We start from the raw sequence: 17,941 nt of genomic DNA on the forward strand, positions 1-17,941 counted from the left end.
TTTATAGTAGTGGAGTAGTATACATTTAAACTATTTGAGCTCATCTAAAACCGCAATCCAAAACACAAGAAGCATCAATGAAAATAGGAAGAAATCGTGGATCTAAAAAAGGTCAGCAAGATTCTTAAACTCACTAACTTCAGAGTGAGCGGCTTCAATCTTGAAGCCTGACAAGAGGGGCTTGACCAAATTGGTGGTATCCAGCCGGCTCCACATTGTCTCCGGTGAGCGCCGAGGTTTTGTGTTTCCGCGAATTCCACAGCATCCTCAGTGGGAACCGCTGTGGAGTGGCGGAGATCAGCATGATGACAATGGAGGTATCGGCGTGAGCCCTGAGCTCATCCACCCATCCATCTCGCCACGTGGTCGAAGCTCTGCCGCTTCGTCACGTCGTATACCTGACTCAAATACATTCAACTGTCACCATCTCTTTAGAGAGAGACACACACAAAGTGAGGAAAATGATGTTTTGAAACCTCTCCTGGCCGGCGGTGTCCCAGATCTGAGCCTTGATGAGTTTGGAGCGGATGGTGGACTTGGAGTCAAGACAGAACTCGTTCTTCGCGAACCTCGACAGTTTTCCCCACCGCGGAGTCGCCGATCACCACCCCTTTGAACACGTACGCGATCTCCTCCTCGCTCATCTCTTGATTCATTTTTTCTGTACAAAATTGATAGATAGATAGAGACAATTCTGAGAGTAAAGCGGTTAAGTTAAACAAATAAGGCGGAAAATGAAGTGTACACTCTGCTCAATCAACTGTTTTCACTTTCACTAATTTCATTCCCCACTTATAATCTTGAATATCGTCAATTCTGCACCATGTTATAGAGACCAACTCATTTCGACTTAATAGCAAACTCAACTGTGAGCTCCCTAGTATTGTTTTACTGCCGCAACAACACAAGCATTCAAGAGTAAGAATGTGGTGATATCAGCCCCATATGTAGAAACTGCATTCACCCCAATGTCATGATCCTATCCTATCCTATCCTATCCTATCTCGGAAGATCTCATGGCACCAAAGCCATTGCTGCTTCTCTGCATAACTCAGAAGTCAAGAAGACAATGGAGTCTGTGAGGCCTCTCATATAGTTAGAAATATCCATGTAGGATCAAGAATTCATTTCAATAATAATTCAATGCACGAATTATTGAGCTTTTAAAGAAAATGTCACGTACTATTATCGAATCATAATTATTCAGCAAACAAATTTTGTTTTTATCTTTCGACTTTGAGCAATTACAAATATAAAAGCAAAAGATTACATTCTCTAAAATTGTAAAAAAATAAAATAAAGTAACATATGCAATAGTATTACAGAAACAGGCTTCTATATCCACAAAAAAATAAAACCATGATCACCATTTTCTATAAAATAAAGATCATAACAGCTTTTGTTTTGGTGTGAATCTTCTCCTCCTCCTCCTCCTCCTTCCCACATACTTGAGAAGTTCATCTATAAAAATGACTGGTGCCGAGAGCAGCAAGACGAGGAGCCATTCATTCAAGCCTAACGGAACCACACCAAACACATTCGCCATGAAAGGGACGCAGAGAACAAAACAGTGGAGAGCGAGAGAGGCGGACATGGCCACCAGCAGCCAAGGATTTGTCCACGGCGGCATTCTCACAAGGCTATTGTCTTCCGACAGTGCGTTCAGAGAGTTCAACATCTCAATAGCAACCAGCACAGACAGCGACAGAGTCATCGCCTTCACCTTACCCACCGAGAAGTAGTCACAGGGGTCTGAGAATGAGATGGCCCCGCCACCACTCACTGTGAAGGGAGACGCAGTGAAGTTTGACCATGTTGAGCACTCCCCCCAGCTGCGCAGTTGAGATAACTCAACCAGGGTGTGCCCATCCGCGACCAGGTTTATGCCTAGAAACGATGCCTGTGTGTACCACATGACGAACACTCCAACTGTTGCAATGCCAACATAGGACCCTATCACCTGCAAGGACAACCGTGTAAGAAAGTAGTTCTTGTCCTAAAATGAAAGGACAGCACAAAAAGAGCAAGCAGACCATGTAGCGGAAGAGGATCCATGAGTCAATGAGAGCTTCACTGCTCTTCCGAGGTGGTTTCTGCATGATATCAACATCAGCAGGGTTGAATCCGAGGGCTGTTGCAGGCGGACCATCCGTGACTAGATTCACCCACAGAAGCTGCACTGGTATCATACATTCCGGTAGTCCGAGGGCGGCAGCCAGGAATATGGATATAACCTCCCCTACATTTGACGAGATCATATACCTGACAATCAACACAACTCCATTAGTAATAGATATGGAGCGTATTTGAACCTTGTCTTCTAATATAATGACACAAAGCATACCTGATGAAGGCTTTCATGTTATTGTAGATCGAACGGCCTTCTGCAACTGCTGACACAATTGTGCTGAAATTATCATCGGCTAACACCATATCTGATGCTTCTTTCGCTACCTAGTAATTGGCAACGTTTCTTGGATTAACTTCTATGATCACATTTCCAACTATATAGTTGCTTTGTACAATAAGCAACATGTTTTTAGATGAAGTAATGGGAAATGCATAACATATAGCTCTGTTACCTCAGTACCAGTGATTCCCATCGCTATTCCAATATCAGCAAGTTTTAAGGCAGGTGCATCATTCACTCCATCACCAGTCATTGCAACAATTTCTCCCATTTCTTTGAGCAACCTCACAATATCTTGCTTGTGCCTAGGTTCGGCTCGAGAAAAGACCTTGCCCCCAGGTTTTGACAATAGATCAATTTGTTGTTGAGAAGAAAGGGCCATGAACTCTTTACCGGTGAAACTTCTTCCTTGGAGAACCTCACCTTCAGGAAACAGCCGTATTTCCTTACAAATGGCCTCGGCTGTGGACTTGTTGTCTCCAGTTATCACCATGACCTTGATTCCAGCTCCTCTGCAATCCTCGATTGCTTTACCAACTTCCTCTCGAGGAGGGTCCTGTATTTTGAATAGATTGTCATAAGATACAAATGCGAGTCCCTTTCATGTCTGATAAATAGATTAGATATTATGATGAGATAAGATATTAAAACTCACCCTTATACCAACTACTCCTACAAAAATTAGGCTACTTTCTATGGAGGAGTAGCACGAGGGGTCGAGCAACTTCTTGTGTGCTGGATGAGTCTCAGTATAGTAGTCTGAGAACTCTCCAAGATCATCTTTATATGCCAAGCCTAAGCATCTCAAACCCTTTGAAGTCATGTCCAAGAGCCTTGCTAACAACATTTGCCTGCAGGTTTCATCCATGGGGAAAGTTGAACCGTCAGCAAGTTGCACATAGGAGGTACGCTCCAGCAAACTCTCAACGGCACCCTACATGAGAAGTACACATCAAAGAAAAGAACGAATCAGTGCACATCGAGAACAGTAGGAAATAGTCTTGGAACATTTCAATTGTGACAGATCTACTTAGCCATGAATTTTTTAATATGTAAACCAAAATCAGAGAGGGTGATCTATTTCTCAGTGAGCGAGCATCCTATTGAAAAATGGCTGATGTGAGTGAGACGAATGGAAGTTACCTTGACAAGAAGTCGATTGCTACCATTTGCTTTGCGGACAACAACGCTCATAGATTTACGGACGCGATCAAACTCTAGTGTTGCAACTCTTTTTGATCTTTTAGCCCACCACTCGCAACATGCTGAAGTGAAATGAAAATGTTAGAAATGACATACACCGAGCAAATGGGCAGCAATAATGAAGATAAATGATAGGCTTACCTAATTTAACTGCGCTGCGATCAATCAAAAGATTGGACAAGAGCTTCGAATAACGAATCTTATCCTTTACCTCACTATCAGGAACTCCCATCTTCTCAACCAAAACCTTAAGAGCAGCTTCTGTGGGCAATCCCGTTGCTCTAAACAAACGACCATCGCAATATATTCCAGCATCATTACAAACTGCACAAATCTCAGCCACTGCTTGCAAATTGGCATCCATATTATAACAGTTCCAATCCACTATCCCTCCATCCTTGGGGTCATAAGTTGTGCCTTTGACATGGAGAATTCTAGAAGCTGTAGTCTTACCTCCCAGAGTGAAGAACTCTGTTACTGCCATCTGATTTGTGGTCAAGGTCCCTGTTTTATCCGAACAAATAACAGATGTGCATCCTAATGTCTCCACACTAGGAAGCTTGCGTACTATAGCATTCTTTTGAGCCATTTTCCGGGTGCCTAAAGCTAAGCACGTTGTGATCACAGCAGGGAGGCCTTCAGGGATTGCAGCAACTGCGAGGGCAATGGCTATCTTGAAATAGTAAGTACATTTATCGAAAGAGAACTTGAAATTCGAAGGCCATCCATCGACAACCTCCCACGAGAGGAAGTATTTGTAGTTGATAAGCCATACAACGAGGCAGATGATGCCAATAGCAGAAGTAAGCCTATTACCAAACTCATCAAGCTTCTTCTTCAAAGGAGTGTCACTCTCTTCCAACGAAGCCTCGTGTATTTGAGCTTGTATCTGTCCGATCTCAGTCTGCATCCCAGTGCTGACAACTATGCAAGTGCAGCTGCCATTAACAACGGTGGTTCCAGCAAAAACCATGTTCTCTTTCAACTGCAGTTCACAATCATCCAAGAATACAGGATTGGTGCCTTTCAACACTGGCATTGCCTCTCCGGTCAGAGAGCTCTGCTCGACTCTTAAGGTAGAGGTTTTTAGCACTGCCACCCTCATGTCAGCCGGCACTTTATCCCCTACACGCAGTTCCACAATATCACCGGGAACTAGCTCGCGTGCAGGCAAATCAGGCACCAAATATCCGTCTCTCAACACCTTGCCAGATTCACATTGCATCTCCTTCAACGCTTCAAGGGCCTTCTCTGCATTACCTTCTTGCCAAACACCAACTATTGCATTAAGGACTAGTATCAAGACTATGACAAAAGGTTCAACATATGCCTCAAACCCCGACTCCTCCTCATCACTTCCTTGCAAGAAAGCCAGAACAAATGAGATGAAAGCAGCTAATAGAAGGATTTTGACAAGCATATCATCAAATTGCTCCAAAACAAGTCTCCATAGGGGCTTCCCCTTCTCTTTCTGGAGCTCATTCCATCCAGATCTCTCTCTCCTTTTTTCTGCCTTGTACGTGCTCAACCCTTTGTCTAGCTTCACTCTGTACTCCTTCAAACACTGCTCCACAGACCATGACCATGCCTTAAATGGCTTCTCATCAATTCTTTCTTCCATTTGCAAACAAAATATGAAGAAGATATCTCACTAAAAACTCCTACACAAGAATAAACGCAATTACAATTAGCTGCTTCAGAAAATAAGCAAGTAAATAGAGGTATAAACGGAAAATAAAATGTAATCTTAATTTGGAAGAGAAAGAGACACTTGATAATATCAAAAGCCTAATTCAGCTATACCAAAACTTGGCCCGCAGATGTTAACGGAGACAATAATTCATCTTGGTTAACCGATTTTAATTTCCACCAACTAAAGCAATAAATTCCCCTACCAACTTAATAAACACAACTACAATGATGGATCCGCGAATTTCTGATGTTAGTAAAAGCTGGTAGAGAATGAAAACTACAACACACAGAATTTACGTGGTTCGATTTACTGAGGTAAATCTACGTCCACGGGGAGAAATGGGGGCAGGTTTGTATTGCTTGATCTGGGATTACAGCTTACAACACAGACTTGCTATATGATTTTATCTCTAGAGAGCTTAACCTTCTTCTATCTGATCTAAGTTCTATTTATATCTTGAACTAAGATCGTGGCTTGCATCACCACCCTAAGTCGTGGATGTCGTGCAGGTCATGGCCTAAGATCGTGGATGTAGCGTAGGTCATGGCCTACGATCGTGGCCTGAGTTGACACCACGTGGTAGTGGGTGTGTTGGACATCCTGTATGGGTCCACTAACTCCTTGTTCGGTCGAATACTGAGACCGAACTGCTTTGGTTGCCGATCTGAGAGTAGAGCTTGATGCCGACCTGAGAGCAGAGCTTGATTGGATGGCTTTTACCGAGCTGTAGGCTGAGGCCGAACTCTTTGGTAATGCCGAACTCATACTCCTGCTTTGGTTGCCGATCTGAGAGTAGAGCTTGATGCCGACCTGAGAGCAGAGCTTGATAGGTTGGCTTTTACCGAGCTGTAGGCTGAGGCCGAACTCTTTGGTAATGCCGAACTCATACTCTTCCTTGGGCTTTGGGCTGATGGGCCGTCATTGCTGTTGGGCTTGTTTAGTACGCACCCCATCACTACCCCCCCCGAAAAGCGAAGTGAATCACTTCGGCGAAGCGAGTCACTTCGGCATTCTGAAAAAGGGTACGGGGGAGGCTGAAGTCAGGGGACGTGCCCTGCGCGTGACTGCATTAAATGCGGCATTAAATGCGACAGTAAAATCCGGCCGTCGAATCCTGAAAAGGTGGGATATGAAACGGTGCGATGATTTGAAATCTTTTCCAAATCTGATAAATACCGCCTTTCTTCATCATTTGAACACCTTTGCTATTGGCTTCTTCTGCACTCTCTATCTTTTGCGTGAAAAATTTCCTTCCGCTTTCAAAAATTTCCTCAGGATTTCTTCAACTTTCAAAGAGTAAGAACCATGTCTGCTTCTTCTTCGTCTGAGTCTGGTAGCGGTAGAAAAGGGGGTAAGGGGTCTTCTAGCCGGAAAGAATCCGGGGAGAAGACCGTAGAGTATTTTCACAGTATCTTGAGTAAGGATACTGTGATATCCCTTTACGAAAAATACTCTTTTCCTGGGGGGAAGGCGGTGGTACCTGACGGTGATCATAGGGCTGACTCCCCGCCGGAGGGTTACGCCACCGTGTACGAGGCCTGCTTAGAATGCGGGCTTCGTTTCCCCCTCCCTTCTGCCATTATAGATTTACTAGATTTTTTTCAGCTTCCTTTAGGCCAGGTGACTCCGAACTCTTGGAGGCACTTGTCGGCCTTTGCTGCCGAACTCCGTAGGTTAGGAAGGGATTTGTCTTTGAAGGCGATCCTTAAATTCTTTCAATTTAAGAGGAAGGGGTCTTGGTTTTACTTGATCCCTGTACAGCCCTTTAGGGCCTTTTGTAAAACGAAGTGGCCGAAGTGGCAAAACCGCTTCTTCTACTATGATAGGACTGCGGCTCCTAGTTTTCCCTGGAGAGGGCCGAAGTCCGTTATCCGTCACCCTCGGCCTGAACCGTTGGACGAGCTCGATGGCGAGCTCAACAAGATTCCCATAGTTAGGAAACAATACACGGAGTCTGAGCTCGTCAAGGGCGACGTCGTGTTCGACATCTCGTCTTCGGACGAAGAGGCCGAGGGTGAGGATTTCTCTTTATCTTTATGCTCTACTGCTTTAGCGAAGAAAACTAACCTTGCTTTCTTGCTTTTTGGCAGTGTACATGCTGAATAAGGCTATCCGAAAGTCCTCCGAGCTTGTGGAGCCGGAGAGGCAGAGAGCCCCTCGCTCGGCGTCTGAAGCCGAGAAGGATCCGAAGAGGCAAAAAACCTCTTCTTCGGATCCGAAAGAGCCGGAGTCGTATTCGGCTAAAGGGAAGGGGAAATTTCATGAGTCCCCAAGAGTGCCGGGGAAAGACCTGGTCATCTCCGAGGTGGTTGCAGACATCCCGGAACACGTCCCTGAGCCTTTTCAATGGCCGACGAATTTTGTGGAGGTAAGCTTTCTGACTTGGCTTCTTTTCCACATTTTTTGATGGCCATTCTGTTGAGTTTTTTCCTTGTTCATCTTCAGAGAGCCAAGCTCGTCTCCGTGGAGCTCTCCAAAGCATCCCACGACTACGAGGAGATGCAGAAGGAGTTGCATCTTGCTCGTAGTCTGGCCGAACAGGCTGAGGCCAAATTTGAGAGGGCCCGAGCTGCTAGGATCTCGGCTCAGGATGAAGCCCGGTCAGCCAAAAACCAGCTCATCATCCTGCAAGAGCAGACGAAGCACCGGGAGGCTCAGAAGGAGGCTGCCGCCGTGGCTGCCCAGGGGGAGGCTCTCCGTGTTTACACGGAGAAACTCTTTTTGAGCAGCCAGTTCTCGGCCTTTGTCGGTAGTCTGGTAAGGCTAATTACCGATAAGGGCGAGCAGGGGGCCGACGTCGTGCTGCCTCTGTACAGCCGAGAGATAGCAGCTCGGCTTCAGAATCTGCCGCTCCTTGAGGAGCTCGCTTCATCCTCGGTCCTGCTTTCTGCAGACCGAGTCCGGAGTTGTCGAGCTGATCGGGACGAGAACCTGGAGGCTATCTTTGCCTCCGTGGGACCCGTTTCACCCGCTTCGACTTACAACGGAGAGGATGAGGCCGAGCCGCTGGAGCCGGAGGCCGAAGTCGAGCGGGCCGGGCATCCGGAGAAGGAAGCCGATCAGGAGGCGGAGGCGAGGCCGGCAGGATGCGAGGCCGAGGCTGAGGTAGCTCAGGAGAAAGAAGCTGAACCAGAGCGAGGAGCCGGAGACGAAGCTGGCGGAGTATGATTTCGTCTCCCTTCTCTTACTCTGGTTTCTTCCTTGTAAAATGGCCTTGAAGCCCTCCTAGTGTAAAAAATTTTCTCTGTGAATGAAAAATTCTCTACACTTGTCTTCGTATAGCTTTTCGTACTCGCCTTTACTCCTGTTGTATTTTACTATCTGCTCGGTACAGCTGCCGAACTAATATAGCTGCTTTGTACTCAAGGAGATGGAGATACTTCACTGGAAACGGCTGTACTCTTCGGCTTTAGACGAAGCTGAGAAAAGAGCTATAGCCGATCAGACGAAGAATGACGAGCTTCTGGCTCGTTTAGTGAAGCTGGAGGCCGATATCAAAGACTTAGAGTCCGATAAGAAAGATCTGGAGGCCGAGCTGAATACGGCCATTGCTGAGAGGACTGCGTATGAGGATTACATCCGTGTGCGCGGGGGAATGACCATATCAGATGTTCAGAGTCGAGTTGACGAACTGTGGGAGGAATATCATGTACTCCGTATGAACAATGTGCTGGAGAGCCCGGCTTGCCAACAAGTTGTGACATCACTGCGGCGTTGGGCTTCTCGGTACAACATTGTTCTTTCTCGGCGCCCCTCCATAGAAAGATTCCTTCGTCATATCGCGCCAACAGATGCTCGCACTCCAGATCAAACCTCTGGTTCCCTTGTTCAAAATCCTACTCCCAGCCAACAACGAACTCCGGAACAGCCGGAAACGTCAAGACGAGAACGGGCTCAGGAGCAACCGGAATCGTCAAGACAGGGACGGACTGAAATTCGCCGAGCAGTTGTGACTATGAGCGAGCAAGATCAGCAGATGCTTATTGCAGAGACTCTTCATCGCCGAGGTGTTAGGACTTCTCGGGCTCGGGGAAGAGGCGTTGGGTCGAGGATAGCATCTCGTCGACCTGCTTATTCTTCATCTGCTCGGAACAACCGAACTCGGCTTCCAGAGGATTTTGCAGATAGGTGGCTTAACTTCAGCAACTCTGGACAGTAGAATAGTCCTTTGTAATAGCGTAACGCCATTTTGTAGGGTAGCTGAGTTGTATGCCGAACAAGATTTGAAAAATGAAATTTTGTTTTCGCTTCTAACACTGTATTTACAGCTTAGCGAAAAAATTTCATCGTACTCGTCCTCGGTCTTATGAAGTAAACTTCTTTGACCGGACTTGGTCCTTGGTCTTATGAAGTAAACTTCTTTGACCGGACTTGGTCCTTGGTCTGATGAAATAAACATCTTTGACCGGACTCGTCTTTGGTCTGATGAAATAAACATCTTTGACCGGACTCGTCTTTGGTCCGATGAAATAAACATCTTTGACCGGACTTGGTTTGTGTTCTAATTTGGCGATTTTTGTCGCCGGGATCGAACTTTCCCTTGTCCTAATTCGGCGAGTTTTATCGCGTGGATCGGACTTTCCCAGTTAACCGAAGTGGTCTTATGCAGTAAACCCCTTTGACTAGACGTGGTCGTCCCCGGTCTTATGAGGTAAACTTCTTTGACCGAACTTGGTCGTCCTAATTCGGCGAGGTTTATCGCGTGGATCGGACTTTCCCAGTTAACCGAAGTGGTCTTATGCAGTAAACCCCTTTGACTAGACGTGGTCGTCCCCGGTCTTATGAGGTAAACTTCTTTGACCGAACTTGGTCGTCCTAATTCGGCGAGGTTTATCGCGTGGATCGGACTTTCCCTTATTGCAGTTCGTTTCAGACGAAGTGCTTATTAAGCTGAATTGCGGTCTTGTATCCTCCTTGGAAGCTTGGACTCACAATCGTTGGCTTATTGCAGTTCGTTTCAGACGGACTGCTTGTTAAGCTGAATTGTGGTCTTATATCCTCCTTAGAAGCTTGGACTCACAATAGTCTTTAATAATCGATCTAAAAAGGGGATCAGTCTTTAAAGAACGATATACCTTGGTACCCTTTGTAAGAGACGACAAGCACATAGAGACAAAACACATAGAGAAAAAATGAAAAAGACGAAGGAAAAAAACTTTAAACCCTTTTTTTTTTAAAAAACGACAAGTAAAAGGTACAAGTAAAAAACAAACAAATAAAAACACATACCCCTATGACCGAACTAGACACGAGACGGACTGACCGGACTTTTGTCTCTTACAAGTGGAACTTCTTGAGGTTGGAGACGTGCCATGTTCGGGGTACTTGTTCTCCTGACATGTGAGTCAATTTATAAGACCCTTTGCCGAGGACTTCTGACACCCGATATGGACCCTCCCATGTGGGTTCGAGTTTGCCCAGCTTTTCTGCTCGGCTTACTTCGTTGTTTCTCAAGACGAGATCTCCCACTTGAAATTGAAGCTTTTTTACCCTTTGGTTATAATACCGGGCTACTTGCTCCTTATACTTGGCTGCTTTTATGCACGCCAATTCTCTTCTTTCTTCGGCGAGATCTAGTTCTGCTCTCAGTCCGTCGTCATTCATTTCTGAGGAGAAATTTAGAGTTCGGGGACTGGGTACGCCGATCTCCACTGGAATTACGGCTTCAGTGCCGTACACCAGACTATACGGAGTTTCACCGTTGGAGGTTTTGGGTGTAGTTCGGTAGGACCATAGGACTTGAGGGAGATTTTCTACCCATTGTCCTTTGGCTTGTTCTAACCGAGCTTTTAACCCTTTCACCAGAATCCGGTTCGTTACTTCCGTTTGTCCGTTTGCTTGGGGATGGGAGACCGAAGTGAACCGCTGTTGAATGTTCAGCTCTTGGCACCAATTCTTGAACGTCTTGTCGGTGAACTGAGTCCCATTATCCGAGATGAGGATGTGGGGTATGCCAAATCGGCACACTATGTTCTTCCAGACGAAGTCCAATGCCTTTGAGCTCGTTATTGTAGCTAATGGTTCAGCCTCCACCCACTTCGTGAAGTAGTCCACGGCAACGATAAGGAATTTCATTTGCCGAGGAGCTTGAGGAAGTGGTCCCACTATGTCTATGCCCCATTGCATGAAAGGCCAAGGGCTTTGCATAGTGTATAGATCGGTCTGCGGCATCCTTGGGACATTTGCATGAATTTGGCACTTCGTACACTTCTTGACGAGCTGCACTGCCTCTTGTACCATGGTTGGCCAATAATATCCCCATCTCAGAACTTTTTTAGCTAAAGCTCTGGCTCCGATGTGGCTACCGCACGATCCTTCATGAACTTCTCTGAGGATGTAGTCCGTCTCTTCTGGTCCTACGCACCGCAATAACGGCTGGAGGTAAGACTTTCTAAAGAGGACTCCTTCATGAAGTTCGTACCGAAGAGCTCGGCACGTGATCTTCCGAGCTTCTCTCTTATCCTCGGGCAATTGTCCTTGATCCAGATACTGCAAGATCGGCGTCATCCAGTTCGGCGAGCTGGATACTGAATGTACCTCGGCTTCATCAATGCTTCGATGCATTAATTCTTCCGCCTTTGAGCTCGGATCTGAGGCCAACTTACTTAAGGCATCTGCTCGGCTATTTTCCGCTCTGGGAATGCGGATTATCCGAAAATAGGAGAAACTTCGGCTGATGCTTTGCGCTTTGTCCAAATACTTCTTCATTCTCTCGTCACGAGCTTCACTTGTACCCAACATGTGATTTACTATGACTTGTGAATCACAATGGACTTTGAGAGATTTGACGAGCAGACTTTGCGCTAACTGGAGTCCGGCCAGGAGGGCTTCGTACTCGGCTTCATTATTAGTAGTGGGGAATAGGAAACGAAGTGAGTAGGTTACCTCGTGTCCGTCGGGAGCGACAAGTAAAATACCAGCTCCACTTCCCATCTTGTTTGAAGCTCCATCTACGAATCCGCTCCAGCAGTCCGGCGGCTCTACTTCGGATTCCAAGGGCTGTGCTAGTTCGGCATTGGCAGAATTCTTCTGTTCGGCAATAACGGGAATTGCTTGATCGAACTTCGCTTCTGCAAGAAAATCCGCCAAGGCTTGTCCCTTGATGGCTTTCCGAGGTAGATATTCAATTGTGTGCTCTCCCAACTCTATAGCCCACTTGGCGATTCTGCCTGATGCTTCTGGTTTGGTCAACACTTGCCGAAGTGGCAGATCAGTTAAGACGCATACCTTGTGAGCATAGAAGTATGGCCGCAGTCTCCTTGCTGCATTTACTAATGCTAGAGCAATCTTTTCTAGAGGTTGATACCTGGTTTCTGGACCTCTTAATGCTCGGCTTGTAAAATAGATGGGAAGCTGCTTTAGGCCTTCTTCTCGTACAAGCACCGCGCTGATGGTTTGATCCGATGCCGCTAAGTATAAGAATATTACTTCGGCTTCGGTTGGAGCAGAGAGAATAGGAAGCTCGGCTAGATAACTTTTGAGCTCGTCAAAGGCCCTTTTCTGCTCGGCTCCCCACTCGAACTTTGGTGCCTTTTTCAACACCTTGAAGAACGGCAGTTGCTTTTCGGCTGCTTGGGAAAAGAATCGATTCAGTGCGGCTAGACATCCGGTTAGCCTTTGCACGTCATGTATGGACTTCGGCATTGCCATGTTCTGAACGACTTGAACTTTTGAGGGGTTTGCCTTGAGTCCGTCCTTTGAAACCCAACAACCCAGAAACTTTCCCGAATCTACCAAAAAGGTACACTTTTGGGGATTAAGTTTGAGGTTGGCTTTCTTGAGCACGTTGAGAGTGGACTTGAGGTTGTGCTCGTACTCCGAAGTGCTTTTGCTTTTGACGACTATATCGTCAACATATACTTCGACCTCCTTTCCAATCAGGTGCCGAAAAAGCTTGTCTACCATCCTTTGATAAGTGGCTCCGGCATTCTTTAAACCGAATGGCATCTTTTTATAAGCGAAAATGCCGAAATCAGTAATGAAGGCCGTTTTTGAAGCGTCAATCTCATCCATTAAAACCTGATGGTATCCTTTGTATAGATCAAGAAAACAAAAAATTTCAAAGCCTATCAGAGCTTCTACTTTTTTATCTATGTTCGGAAGGGGATAGCAATCTTTGGGACAGTGCTTATTTAGATCGGTGAAATCTATGCACATCCGCCATCCTCCTTCCTTTTTCTTGATCATGACAGGATTGGCCACCCACGAAGGATACTTCACTTCGAATAACACATCCGCCTTCAATAATTGACGGACTTCGTCATGGATGACTTGACTTCGTTCTGCCGCAAAGAGTCTTTGCTTCTGTTTTATCGGCCGGACCGAAGGATCAATATTTAAACGATGAGTGATTACCTCGGGGGGCACTCCGGTCATGTCCAACGGAGACCATGCAAAGACGTCTTTGTACTCCTTGAGGAGCTGGATGGTTTTTTTCCCGAAGTAGAGGCGTTCCCGCGAAGCCGATCTTAACCGTTCTGGATGGATCGTCTTCGTACAGCTGAACTGTCATCGAATTCGGCTCCGGTATGACTTCGGTCATTGCCTCTGACTCCGGCTGCTGTGATTGCTATGCTTGGTGGTGCCGATCTGACTGCTCGGCACTTCTAAGCGCAATTTGCAGACATTCCTTTGCTCTCTTTTGGTCACCTCGGATGACCGCTATCCCTCCTTTAGTAGGGATCTTGATGGTGAGGTGATAGGTGGAGCAAACGGCCCGAACTGTGTTGAGCCAGTCTCTTCCCAGGATGACGTTGTACGGGGACCGAGCTTTCACCACGAAAAACTCAATCATCGTACTGGAGCTAGTAGGCGCTTTCCCCACCGTGATCGGAAGGCTGATAATACCTTCAGGGCGGGTGTCCTCCTGGGCGAAGCTCTTCAGGGGAAGCGGAGCCGGGCTGAGCCGAGCTGGGTCCACTTCTAGTTTGTCGAAGCACTCTTTAAAAAGAATGCTGACTGACGCTCCTGTATCCACAAACACCCTGTGGATCAGTTTGTTTGCCACTCCGGCTTGGATGACAATGGCGTCTTGGTGAGGAGAGATGGCCGGGACGGGATCAGCATCCGAGAACGTAATCACTTCGTCCTGCTTCAGCCTTTTATGCGTTGGCTCTTCTCGATTGGAGCCTCTGCGCTCTGACTTCAGGGACGACTTGGTCTTCCCGGCAGGGAGAGCGTCAATAGTCAGGATTACTCCATCATATTGCGGTTCGTCATCGTCTTCGGGATCCGGCTGCCTTTTCGGATCCTGAGGAGCGCAGTTCGCACCTCTCTGCTTCTTATTCTTCTTTGACTGCTTGCTTTGGTATTTTTTCAATGTCCCTGCCCTCACAAGAACATCGATACCTGCAGCCAAGTTTCTGCACTCCTCGGTATCGTGACCGTGGTCTTGATGGTAGGAGCAGTAGTTATCCTGGGGTCGGCGCGCGGCAGATTTCGTCATCCGCTTTGGCTTTTCGAACAGGTCAGAGTGTAGTTCGAAAATTTCCGCTCTCGGCTTGTTCAGCGGTACGAACTGAGCGGGCGGCTTCTCGGGATTGAGACGGGGTCCCAATCTGTCTTGCACCGGAGTCCTTTGAATCCTTTCAAAAGGAGTTCGGCGAGGATGTCCCTGATCGCCAAAAGGAGTTCGGCGAGGATGTCCCTGATCGCTATGATCGGGCTTCCTCCTGTCTCCTCGGGACGATGAGCTGTCTAACGACCGTTTGCGACGGTCTGCCTCATCGGCCCGGGAGTACTGGTCCGCAATGTCCCACATTTCCTGAGCTGTCTGCGGACCGCACTCAACGAGCTTCCTGTAGAGAGCTCCGGGCAGGATTCCATTTTGGAATGCCGAGATGACAAGCAGATCGTTGAGATCGTCTACTTGCAGGCATTCCTTGTGGAATCTTGTCATAAAGTCGCTGATTTTTTCGTCGCGACCTTGACGAATGGAAAGCAGCTGAGCCGAAGTGATTCGGGCTTCCGCTTTCTGAAAGAACCTCCTGTGGAAGGCATCCATTAGATCTCGGTAAGATCTGATGCTGCCCTGGGGGAGGCTATCGAACCACCTTCTCGCGTTCCCGATGAGCAGCTCGGGAAACAGCTTGCACATGTGGACCTCGTTGAGACCCTGGTTCGCCATGTTATACTGATAGCGCCCCAAGAAATCGTGAGGGTCCACGAGCCCGTCGTAAGTCATCGACGGAGTTCGGTAGTTCTGTGGTAGGGGAGTTCGGGTGATGTCGTCCGAGAACGGAGTCTTCAGTGCACCGTACACGGCGAATCCGATATCTCGTCGGTATGGAGGAGATTGAGTTCTCCTGTGATTCCGGTACCGAGGAAGAACAGGAATATGTCGGGGTTGAGGATTCTTCTTCCTGGAAGACACGGCACTACTGCGGTAGTGACTTTCATGTCTGGATGAGGAAGGAGAATCCTCCGCTTTCGTCTTCGGCTCTTGGCTCTTTTGCAGGAAGGCTAAGAACTCATCCTGCTTCTCAGCCAAGAACAGCTTGACAGCCTCATTCAAATCAGGCTGCTGGGAAGACTCAGTGGGACGATTTTTGGAGCGGCCTGTTCCTTCGCCATGAGAACTGGTGGTGGATTTATCCCTAGGCTGTTTTCCAGACCTATGGGATGGATTGGCTTCCTCCTGGTTCTCACGGGCAGGAATACGGGTACTCTGCGATCTGGTATGCATTTTTTGGGTGGAAAAAAATGGATCAAAAATTCGCTTTATCACAAATTTTGTTCTCTGGTTCCCACAGACGGCGCCAGTGATGGATCCGCGAATTTCTGATGTTAGTAAAAGCTGGTAGAGAATGAAAACTACAACACACAGAATTTACGTGGTTCGATTTACTGAGGTAAATCTACGTCCACGGGGAGAAATGGGGGCAGGTTTGTATTGCTTGATCTGGGATTACAGCTTACAACACAGACTTGCTATATGATTTTATCTCTAGAGAGCTTAACCTTCTTCTATCTGATCTAAGTTCTATTTATATCTTGAACTAAGATCGTGGCTTGCATCACCACCCTAAGTCGTGGATGTCGTGCAGGTCATGGCCTAAGATCGTGGATGTAGCGTAGGTCATGGCCTACGATCGTGGCCTGAGTTGACACCACGTGGTAGTGGGTGTGTTGGACATCCTGTATGGGTCCACTAACTCCTTGTTCGGTCGAATACTGAGACCGAACTGCTTTGGTTGCCGATCTGAGAGTAGAGCTTGATGCCGACCTGAGAGCAGAGCTTGATTGGATGGCTTTTACCGAGCTGTAGGCTGAGGCCGAACTCTTTGGTAATGCCGAACTCATACTCCTGCTTTGGTTGCCGATCTGAGAGTAGAGCTTGATGCCGACCTGAGAGCAGAGCTTGATAGGTTGGCTTTTACCGAGCTGTAGGCTGAGGCCGAACTCTTTGGTAATGCCGAACTCATACTCTTCCTTGGGCTTTGGGCTGATGGGCCGTCATTGCTGTTGGGCTTGTTTAGTACGCACCCCATCATACAACAATCTCCAAAACAACATAAGGATATGAAAAATCACAGTAATTCTCAACACTCCTGACCTCAAGAAATCCAACGCATGATCCAAATTCACATAAAAGCTTAGATGTTTCAAATCACAGTATAAATAGAGAGTGAAATGAGAGAGACAAGAAGACCCCAGTTGAGAGAAGTTCACAAATACCTCAAAACGAAGAAAAGTCCATGGGTTTAACTCCAAGCAAACAAGGAATTGCTTTTCCCAAATATACAATTGAAAAAGAAGTGGAAGAATTTCAGTCAATATATGCTTTTGTTTGAGAAAGTGGAGAAAATCTTTGAAAGAGTGGGGTTGGATTTGCGTGGGGATAAAATAGTAGCACTATCTTCTTTTGAAACTGCTTTCTTCAGTTTAGGACAGAGTGCATATTTTATAATTGAAAATCGGGATAAATGAAAATCCTTCGATACTGGTTTTTTCTTTAATTGGGAGGAAAGAAAATGAAGTTTCACTGACTTTGTGCCTATGAAAACTTGAAATATTGAAATCTCAAATCTGTTCCAACAAACAAAACAGACTGGATTCTTTCATTTTCCTTTGTTTTATGTACAATAATTAAGATAGAAAAGTTGGCAAAACAAGAAGGCCAGCACCTGCACCTGCACCATATAAATAAATTAAGTAAACTTGCAAGCTACGAATATTTTTTTAATCTTGTAGAATGTTCTTTTAAACTATTTGGACTTGGTAAATGTCAATAAATCTTAAAGAATGGGAAATAAAGGAGGAAATGTTGTCTAATTAACAATTCTAGAGTGGGCTGCCTTAAATATTAGTACTAGCTTCGAGTTTTAAATATCATTAACTTTCCTTCTTCTTGCAGATTAAAAATTCGAAATTTTTTGGGATTAAACATGTAGAGAAAAATGTTATACATAACTCATAGTGGTATTTCGAAATTTGTACAATTGTACAATCTCATATTCTTAACTAGACGAAATAACCGATGGCCATTCATGTCATACTATTTTGTACGCACCCTCACTACTCACTAGGGTATAAAGATAGTAAGTACAAACACTATATTCACATTATCTAGATGGTTGTCTTGTCAGGCTCCAAAGTATAAAAAATTGTTTAAATGAATTGTTAACTTGTAGTAG

At 46.2% G+C, this 17,941-nt stretch overlaps 1 protein-coding gene across 2 annotated transcripts; it reads right to left on the reverse strand.

Moving 5' to 3' along the window:
* Positions 1–1,185: 1,185 nt before the first annotated feature.
* Positions 1,186–17,155, reverse strand: LOC121749682 (calcium-transporting ATPase, endoplasmic reticulum-type-like). 2 transcript variants are annotated; one of them, XM_042144279.1, is made up of 8 exons: positions 16,983–17,155; positions 3,755–5,274; positions 3,554–3,675; positions 3,066–3,344; positions 2,583–2,966; positions 2,345–2,454; positions 2,034–2,262; positions 1,186–1,960 (listed from the first exon to the last, which is right to left on the reverse strand). In XM_042144279.1, exons 2-8 carry the CDS (start codon positions 5,232–5,234, stop codon positions 1,388–1,390), a joined length of 3,177 nt encoding a protein of 1,058 aa, XP_042000213.1. In that variant the 5' UTR covers positions 5,235–5,274; positions 16,983–17,155; the 3' UTR covers positions 1,186–1,387. The 2 variants fall into 2 exon arrangements, with proteins under 2 accessions (XP_042000213.1, XP_042000205.1); XM_042144271.1 differs by lacking the exon at positions 16,983–17,155 and having other exon boundaries at positions 3,755–5,381.
* Positions 17,156–17,941: the final 786 nt, after the last annotated feature.

This window comes from Salvia splendens, chromosome 1 (assembly GCF_004379255.2).
Source record: "Salvia splendens isolate huo1 chromosome 1, SspV2, whole genome shotgun sequence".
NCBI classification, from domain to species: Eukaryota; Viridiplantae; Streptophyta; class Magnoliopsida; order Lamiales; family Lamiaceae; genus Salvia; species Salvia splendens.

Coding starts and splice junctions, on each gene's coding strand:
- LOC121749682 (XM_042144279.1), bottom strand. CDS start 5,234: ATGGAAGAAAGAATTGATGAGAAGCCATTTAAGGCATGGTCATGGTCT. Junction 2,455..2,582: donor TGGGAATCACTGGTACTGAG/GTAACAGAGCTA, acceptor GCCAATTACTAG/GTAGCGAAAGAAGCATCAGA. Junction 2,263..2,344: donor AACATGAAAGCCTTCATCAG/GTATGCTTTGTG, acceptor GTTGATTGTCAG/GTATATGATCTCGTCAAATG.